Source organism: Kockovaella imperatae (genome assembly GCF_002102565.1).
Source record: "Kockovaella imperatae strain NRRL Y-17943 chromosome Unknown BD324scaffold_29, whole genome shotgun sequence".
NCBI classification, from domain to species: Eukaryota; Fungi; Basidiomycota; class Tremellomycetes; order Tremellales; family Cuniculitremaceae; genus Kockovaella; species Kockovaella imperatae.
Window position 1 is genome coordinate 21,143 of NW_019028969.1, and position 7,679 is coordinate 28,821.

General features: G+C 55.2%; 5 protein-coding genes across 5 annotated transcripts; 2 read left to right on the forward strand and 3 right to left on the reverse strand.

Moving 5' to 3' along the window:
- Positions 1–9: 9 nt before the first annotated feature.
- On the forward strand, positions 10–880 carry BD324DRAFT_585251 (putative phosphorolytic exoribonuclease; the record flags this gene model as incomplete). The annotated part of the gene is made up of 4 exons (XM_022013731.1): positions 10–46; positions 85–331; positions 368–483; positions 519–880. The coding sequence occupies 4 exons, from the start codon at positions 10–12 to the stop codon at positions 878–880; spliced, it is 762 nt and encodes a 253-aa protein (XP_021867635.1).
- On the reverse strand, positions 867–2,618 carry BD324DRAFT_585253 (hypothetical protein; the record flags this gene model as incomplete). Its single annotated transcript, XM_022013732.1, has 4 exons — positions 867–1,001; positions 1,042–2,030; positions 2,065–2,238; positions 2,276–2,618. The coding sequence occupies 4 exons, from the start codon at positions 2,616–2,618 to the stop codon at positions 867–869; spliced, it is 1,641 nt and encodes a 546-aa protein (XP_021867636.1).
- An 87-nt stretch (positions 2,619–2,705) lies between these two features.
- Positions 2,706–4,543, reverse strand: BD324DRAFT_640344 (hypothetical protein). Its single transcript, XM_022017340.1, has 6 exons — positions 4,492–4,543; positions 4,415–4,454; positions 4,185–4,375; positions 3,551–4,149; positions 3,204–3,514; positions 2,706–3,169 (listed from the first exon to the last, which is right to left on the reverse strand). Exons 1-6 carry the CDS (start codon positions 4,492–4,494, stop codon positions 2,847–2,849), a joined length of 1,467 nt encoding a protein of 488 aa, XP_021867637.1. The 5' UTR covers positions 4,495–4,543; the 3' UTR covers positions 2,706–2,846.
- A 110-nt stretch (positions 4,544–4,653) lies between these two features.
- BD324DRAFT_640347 (hypothetical protein) lies at positions 4,654–6,336 on the forward strand. The gene is made up of 4 exons (XM_022017341.1): positions 4,654–5,351; positions 5,396–5,966; positions 6,004–6,172; positions 6,209–6,336. Exons 1-4 carry the CDS (start codon positions 4,855–4,857, stop codon positions 6,262–6,264), a joined length of 1,293 nt encoding a protein of 430 aa, XP_021867638.1. The 5' UTR covers positions 4,654–4,854; the 3' UTR covers positions 6,265–6,336.
- On the reverse strand, positions 6,201–7,242 carry BD324DRAFT_289916 (SH3 domain-containing protein). The gene is made up of 7 exons (XM_022012392.1): positions 7,222–7,242; positions 7,032–7,177; positions 6,985–6,996; positions 6,892–6,949; positions 6,644–6,854; positions 6,485–6,606; positions 6,201–6,448 (listed from the first exon to the last, which is right to left on the reverse strand). The coding sequence occupies exons 2-7, from the start codon at positions 7,098–7,100 to the stop codon at positions 6,408–6,410; spliced, it is 513 nt and encodes a 170-aa protein (XP_021867639.1). The 5' UTR covers positions 7,101–7,177; positions 7,222–7,242; the 3' UTR covers positions 6,201–6,407.
- Positions 7,243–7,679: the final 437 nt, after the last annotated feature.

The window sequence follows — 7,679 nt, forward strand, 5'->3', positions numbered from 1 at the left end:
CATATCACCATGGCGAGCTCACGGTTGGAGATATTGAACGACGGGGGTGAGTGGAGCTGTCTGGATGGGGAACTGAACTTGTAGGCCTTCGTCATGACGCTAGGAGACCATACGAGCTTCGCTCGCTAAGTCTTGAGCTATCTACACACCCAAACGCCGATGGCTCTTCAACCGTGTCTCAAGGTCTGACGACCGTCTCAGCGTCCGTCTTCGGACCGAGGGAACCTAAGCAAAGAGCCGGAAGTGTACACGACAAGGCGAGCGTCGTCGTGGAGGTGGGAGTTGCACCTTGGGCAGGAGCACGCGAAGTGAGACGGACACGAGGGGACAAGTGAGTCCAGGAGCCTACAGTTTCAGCTCACTTTAGACGACTGCTAGAGATCGCCGCAGCTATTCGACAAACGTTTGAACCTGTGATCATGACCCATCTGTATCCTCGTTCCGAAATTGCAGTTCACATTCAAGTCATCTCAGCCGATGGGGGTGAGCACAAGTATCGATCCAAGCTGACACTGAAGGCATACTGCCCACCGCAATCAACGCCACGACTTTGGCTCTGGTAGACGCTGGCATATCACTCATCGATTATGTGACATCACTCTCTCTCGGTCTGCATCTCACACAACCCCTCTTGGATCTATCCGCACCGGAAGAAGCAGACCTCCCTACACTCGTCGTTGCCGCTTTGCCCAGCGGAAAAGTCACTCTAGCTCAAATGGAGACCCGTCTGCACGTCGATCGATTCGAAGAAATGTTGACACTCGGCGTCGAAGGCTGCGGCGTGTTGAAGACGGAAATGGACCGCGTGGTCAAGGACCGGACAACTCGCGTCGTCGAACGAATGGACAAGGTAATTCAAGGTCGAATCACCGGCGATTGAGGATAAACGTCCCTTCGTACCCTATAAACGCTTCAGGCGTGAACGTATCACGCCAACGTCCAACAAAAGTGTCTCCAGCGACCACGTAGCCTCGGTAGATCCACTTGCCGCGAGAGTCGGGCTGGTCTGGTCAGACCATTGACACTTGTACTGTAACTCACTGCATACTCCTTGACCAGTGATGCTAGACCGTCCCACGCCCGCACCCGACCTTTAAGAATGAAGCGTCCCCATGCAGAGTGCCCGACACCGGTGACGAGAATTTCGAGTCCGTCATCCTCGTCCACTGCCGTATCCATCTCGTTCTCCGGAACGATCTCGTACCCCACCATGGCGTCCAGCTGTTGGCGGATAGTCGCGTTGAGCGTGGTCACTTCGGCTCGTGCAGTGTCGAGTCCTGCATCGGTGCTCGAGGGTACGTCGGTGGGGAAGCCGGCATTGGTCATGGGTCCAGTTAGAGGTGGCGCACGGGATTTGCCCTTGCGTCCTTGCAGCTGTTCCCTCTTTGGCCGAACGAATGTCTCTTTCAGTCTCCATACCTGATGCTGCTCTCCGAATTCACCGGCATACAATGCTCTCGATTGACCAGCGAGCATCTCCCTGAACGCGTCAAAGTCGAAAAAGGAAAAATTGCCCTCCCAGCACCCTTCCATACTCCCACGCCATGAGGATGGTTTGAGGCCACGGCAGGTGAATGGGTCGTGGCATGATAAAAGGCGGCCGAAATCGCGGTCGTGTAGGAGGGAGCTGGAAAGGAGGTCTTTGCGCTGGGCAACGAGCAGATCATCATCGTCAGAGTCTGACTCTGTGACTGAGACATTATTCTCAGACGCGGGACGAGCGGTCTTGGCTATCCTGCCGGACGTCTCTGCCTGCGTGAAGAAACGCAATATGGCCGCATGCGAAAGGATCGGGGGACAGATACTCGTGTCTTTGCCAAAGTAGTTGATAGCCACCGTTCGAGGTTTTGGCGACAGGTCGGCTATGTAGGGACTAGCCCGAGAGGACCGCGGCGTCGTGGACGACAAGGGTAGATTGAGAATGGTCCATGGAGCAAAGTACGCCTCGTATTGCTGCGGTGCGAAAACGTAAGGTCGGAGGACAAACAAGCGTTCATCACGTTCGACAGAGGGTTCGGGAACACCAGAGTCTTGATGTTAGAGAGGCTTTACGATGCGGCTCACTGTGTTGGCTCAGAAGCCAGCCTATCCACATGATCAATGACCTGCCAATATTCTCGGCGGGGTACCCGGGTTGAAGGGCAGGTGCCAAAAGGTGCTGCTCATGGTACAATCGGAGAAACGTCGGAAGATGGAGGATCCCGTTGAGGTCGAGGAGCTGTTCAAGGTTCTTCCCGTCTAGAGTCCATCAGCTCGTTTCTACCCTCTAGCTTACCATTCTCAATTAACATCAGATAAATGGTCCACACATCCTCATCTCGAATCGCAGTCAGGTCGCCACGATCGACCATCCGTGACAACCTGTACAGAGACGAGACTCGACGTTGCAGCTCAACTGTATACTGACTCGCATTGACCTCGCCTAGCCTTCGCTCGATCGCGGCAGTGTCGAAAGCAGTCCTGTACAATCTAGCGTATAGCCGAGGGTTGGCCGAGGGCGAGATAGTATCTCTAATGACGCGTGACGTTTGCAGCAGGGTTGATGGAGCGAGCAATGTCGGGAGGCATGAATGATAGGCGATGAGCGTGAGCACCTCGGGTGGGATTTTGTCTAGCATGGTGTGGGGGCAAGAGTAGTAGAATGAGTAGAAGCAGCGTGAATGAAATTAAGAATAATGGTTTCCGGTCATCTGCCGCTTCGGCATCTCCGCAATCGTGTCAAATGCATAAAATCGTATCTACACAACCTCGTACTTGTCCACAGTGAGAATCTTTTCCTGCGAGAATGATTGCTCTGATCCATCCGCCACCAATGCTGCTTTGGACACCTGTATCATCAGTCCAGCTCAAGTCGCCTGACTCACCTCGAGGTTGGCCAAAGAGCCTGCAGCCACAAAGCCCACCGAGACAGGGAAGAAGGCATCTGCGTCTCCATCACATTTGAACTCGAGAGATCCGCTCGGGTTTTCGCTGTCGACCGTGTCGATAGTCCATACAAAGGCGTTGCGCTCGGCACGCCAATCCGCATCACCAGTCACGGATGGAAGGGAATCCGTCGGTATCGGAATGGAGATGACCACGTTGCGCAAAGTCAAGTGGGTCGCTTCGAGCTCGTACTCGATAGCCACGTCGGAGGTCCCGTCTCCCCGAGGTTGTGGCCAGCATGTGACTAGAGGTTAGAACCGGCAGCAATGCCCACTCACTTGACAACGGCACGTTGCTCTCATCCTTCGCACTCATTCGCCAACGCAAGACGCCCAGACCTTGACCCACGGGGAAACTCCTGTTTGCGTCCTTCAACGCGATGATCTTCTCAGAGCCTGAGAATTTGGCAACGTTGGGATGTTGCTTGAACTGCAGCTCGGAATAATCATTCGGTGCCAATGTCAGCCGCAGCTTGGCGAGCGAAGGTTCAGCGATGCGAAGGTCTAGATCTCCTTTGAGCTCGAACGATTTGACACCGCCATCGCGTAGCAAGGTGACGGAGAGTTGCTCTTTGATTGTGAGGTGAATGCTGATTTGTCAGCGTGGAGCTTGAACGTCCGCTCACCTCTCCTGATCGACCTTTTCCAGGACGTCTGCGGACACGGCCACTGGCTCTGGCTCTGGCGCCGCGTGCACCTCTGGCTCTGGCTCCGGTTCCGGTTCTCCGCTCAAGAGGGAGCTCAATTCAGACTGCTTGCCCTTTTTGCCCAACTTCATGCCACTGCCCTTGAACGCAGGTTTGCTGAGCGCAGGCGCGGGGCTCGGTGTCCTGTATTCGGGCATAGCGGGCGCCTCAAACCGGGGCGCGGATTGGTATCCACCCGCCATGCCACTTCCCATGGACGATCCGAATCCACCACCTCCGACTGCCCTCTTCTGTTGCTCCCTCCGCTGCATTTCCAATTGCTTGGCTCTTCGTTTTAGCTCCTCTTTCGCTTCTGCCTCTTTGTTCCTCGCAATGATCTCTTGGATCTTTTCCTCGTGGGATTCTCCCTCTAAAATGTTGCGGACCGTGGTGAGAGACACGTTCTCCTTGTAGCCTAGCGATACAACCTCATCAAAGGCGCAGAGGAGGTCGAATGAGTGATGTAAAATGGCGGGTTCTGACATGGCGGGGGTCAAGGAGGAGATGAGTCGAACGAGGAGGTTGAGCGTGGAAAGGTCCTGGGTATAAGCATCTGGCGACACGCACGACTCACTTGGACGATATTTGACGCCTTATTGGTGATCAGCAAGACATAGAGCTCTTCAAATGGCTGATACACGAAGCGAACGTCCGCCGTTTCGACTGTGGTGTGTTGTGAGTTGACAGGGATGAGTTTGGGGAATGATGCGAGCAGACCGTCCACTCGGGACCGTGGCATGGGACGGAACTGTCGGGACAGGAGCGCTGCGGGTGGTCAGATAGAACCAGCAAGGTTGGGCTCACGTTTCCCGCTCCTGGTGCAGATGGATGCTGCAAGAACCACCTGAGAAAGTCAGCGCGACACTTCTCCCGTGACTCACCATCGTTGTCCACCTTTGAGGCGTGAGTCAAGCAATGAATCAATGCACTGTGCGTGGAATGGACGGGGAGGTGGACGAGCCGCGTAGCGTAGGGGAAAGATATCGCCGATGCATAGTAAAAGACATGTGGCACTTTTTATCGTGCCAAAGTTAACCATTAGCCGTGCGATCATCCCTCGCAAGTTGAGAGTGGGTTATCCTACTGTTCTTGGTGGTCTGTCGTGGGCTTCTTTCTTCTCTGTTCCATCTCTCAGGGCTCATTGCGATACGTGGTGTGATCTTTCCACTCTCTTCCGGCCTTCCAATTGTCTTCTCAGTGTCCGTCCCCCATCCCACCGCAAACACAATCGCATCTTATACACTATGAGCGCACCGGTCACGTTTGGAGGCGAGCAATACAATGCCACTACGGGTCAACCTATCGATGCGCCGAAGAAGCCTCATCTCTACATTGGCAACCTGTCACCTCGTGTCACCGAATACATGCTTGGAGAAATCTTTGCAGTCGCTGGACCCGTCGTGACTGCGAAAATCATACAGGATAGAAACTTCCAACATGGAGGGTTCAACTATGGCTTCGTCGAGTACACGGACATGCGGTCTGCAGAGCAGGCTCTTCAGACCTTGAACGGACGAAAGATTTTCGAAGCGGAAGTGAGGGTCAACTGGGCGTATCAAGGCCAACAGAATAAGGAGGATACACAACATCATTATCACGTCTTTGTTGGCGATCTCAGTCCGGAAGTCAATGACGAGGTGTTGGCAAAGGCTTTCGGCGCGTTTGGCACCATGAGCGAAGCAAGAGTCATGTGGGATATGAACTCGGGCAAGAGCAGAGGGTATGGCTTTCTGTCTTTCAGGTGAGTTCGGAGCGATGTCCTGGTGCTCGCTGAAATCCTTTTAGAGATAAAGCGGACGCGGAACAGGCCATCAATGCAATGAACGGCGAATGGTTGGGCTCCCGAGCCATCCGTGTCAACTGGGCGAATCAGAAGACTCAGACAGGGGGAGGTAGACCAGGCGGCATGGGCATGCCACCGATGCCCTCAATGACCTCACCGCCGCAAGGGTCTTCATCCACGCCATTGGGGATGGGATCAGGAGCGACTGGTTTGGCCCAGCCAATGAGCGGTTCAGCATCTGGGTCCGGTGGTTCCTATTCTCAACCCATGTCATACGATTCGGTCTCACGCCAGGTCCCAGATTTCAACTCGACAGTCTATGTCGGAAACCTTATCCCGTATACCACGCAAGCGGATCTGGTGCCATTATTTCAGGGATACGGATACATCGTCGAGATCCGTATGCAGGCCGATAGAGGTTTCGCATTTGTCAAGCTGGACTCACACCACAATGCCGCCATGGCCATTACACATTTGCAAAACCAACTGGTTCATGGTAGACCGATCCGGTGTTCTTGGGGTAAGGACAAGGCGGAGGGGTCGAGCTCTGGCGGCCAGTCTCCGTACCCAATGGTGAGTGCTCGTTGGTCCCCCCGCTGACGTTGCTCAGCAACAGCCTGGCGCAAATGCTTACCCACAGTACGGGTATTACGGAGGGTATAACTATGGTCAGACAGGGGTGCCGGGTCAGCCGGGTCAAGGAGAAACTCACAACGGCGGATGGGATCAGGCGGCAGCGCAGGCCTACTACAATAGCGGCGGGTGGGGTAATTACTACAGTGAGCGGATGTCAGTCTCCAGCGCTTATCGTTCAGCTCCACAAAACGACACGACGACATCACAGAACTCCAACTCTACACAAGCTCGCTGAGGGCAAACTTAACGACATTTTTTCCATACACTCATGTAGCCATGCAGAGACGTGTGCATAGACACTTCGTGCATTCATTTGGGACCGTATACAGAGGCCCTGATTCTTTACGCTACACAGAACTCCGGGGCAATCGGTGTCCGCTATGATGGCTGGTACTCGTCAGGCGCGCACACATAAGCCGCTAGAGAGTCAGTCGAGACTTTGCCACCGCACCCACCTGGGAATAAACCAGTCTTGCCATTGTTGGTGCCCTGCCACCAATCGGCATCCACCTTGTCAATATTTGTGATCCGTTCGCCCTCTTTGAACGAGATTTCATTATCTTCAGCCGCGTCATAGCTAGTAGCATCAGCAGGGTAGTCGCGGCGATGCTCACTCGTATTGCGCGACCATGACTTCGCCCTCTTCCTCTTCCTCCGCCTCCCTATTTGCAGCTTGTGCAGCCGGGGGCGCCGGGGGTGCCGGAGGTGGAGGAGGGGCGGCAGGTGGTGCCTCTCCCTCGGCAGGGCCATCGTCTTCAATCAACTCGACATAATTAGCGGGGAATAGACCAGATTGTCCGTTGGCATTTGTTCCAGACCACCAGCCTAATTTTTGAGCGAGCGGCGCGGATGACGGACTCACCCTCGTCGAGCTGCTCTATTTGAGTCAAGATTTCGCCATCCGCGAAACCAATCTCGCCCTTAGGGGTCAGTGGGGTCGTAAGCAAAATCTCACCTCTTCCGCAGCCTAAAGACGTCAGCATTGCTATCGCCCTTACTCACTTCATAATCATACACTGCTTTCGCCTTCTGACCAGCAGGCGGGGCTGCAGGACCCGGTCTCGAAGCCATAGGTACAGGTGGTGGCGCGCCAGCTCCAGGCGCCTCCTCAAGCGTGAGATCCGTTTTCAGGCGTTCGAGTTCTTCGACTTGCTAGGAATCTGTCAACGGTCGCTTCCCAGCTTAAGCTCACCGGGTCCTTAGCCTGAGGCGGTGGAGGAGGCGGGGGCGGAGGTGGAGGTGGTGGCGCGGCGACACCACCATCTTCGTCCTCCACAGGTTCGGGCTTGAACACTTCGCCCTTGGGAGCTGATGGCGCGTCGCCCCAGTCGTCCTCATCTTGATTGGCGTCTTCGTCGGAATCAGGCGATCGGGGTCGAGGAGGGAGGGCAGCGGGGGCAGTTGGAGCAGGTGGAGCTGGCGGGGCCGGAGGTGGAGGAGGGGCACTGGCAGCGGATGCAGCTCCCGCAGCTGCGCCTGAAGCGGTACCTGCACCAACACCAGCTGTCGTGAGCCAGGTCAATGCCCGACTCACCTGCTACACTGGCAGCTTTAGAGCTTGCCTCTTCCTCTTCGGCTTGCTTCTTCGCTTGTGCTTGTCTTTCCGACCAGGTCAACTTCTTACCACTTGGTTGAGGTGGAGCCGAGGCC

Excerpts from the sequence above, each read along its gene's own strand:
- BD324DRAFT_640344 (XM_022017340.1), bottom strand. Across the intron at positions 4,150-4,184 it reads AGGCGTCAAATATCGTCCAA|GACCTTTCCACGCTCAACCT; the intron begins GTGAGTCGTGCG and ends GCTTATACCCAG. Across the intron at positions 3,515-3,550 it reads GAAAAGGTCGATCAGGAGAG|CATTCACCTCACAATCAAAG; the intron begins GTGAGCGGACGT and ends CTGACAAATCAG.
- BD324DRAFT_640347 (XM_022017341.1), top strand. The coding sequence starts at position 4,855 with ATGAGCGCACCGGTCACGTTTGGAGGCGAGCAATACAATGCCACTACG. Across the intron at positions 5,967-6,003 it reads GCCAGTCTCCGTACCCAATG|CAACAGCCTGGCGCAAATGC; the intron begins GTGAGTGCTCGT and ends GACGTTGCTCAG. Across the intron at positions 6,173-6,208 it reads CGGGTGGGGTAATTACTACA|CTCCACAAAACGACACGACG; the intron begins GTGAGCGGATGT and ends CTTATCGTTCAG.
- BD324DRAFT_289916 (XM_022012392.1), bottom strand. The coding sequence starts at position 7,100 with ATGGCTTCGAGACCGGGTCCTGCAGCCCCGCCTGCTGGTCAGAAGGCG. Across the intron at positions 6,607-6,643 it reads GTCATGGTCGCGCAATACGA|CTATGACGCGGCTGAAGATA; the intron begins GTGAGCATCGCC and ends TGATGCTACTAG. Across the intron at positions 6,449-6,484 it reads CAAGACTGGTTTATTCCCAG|CGGCTTATGTGTGCGCGCCT; the intron begins GTGGGTGCGGTG and ends CTGACTCTCTAG.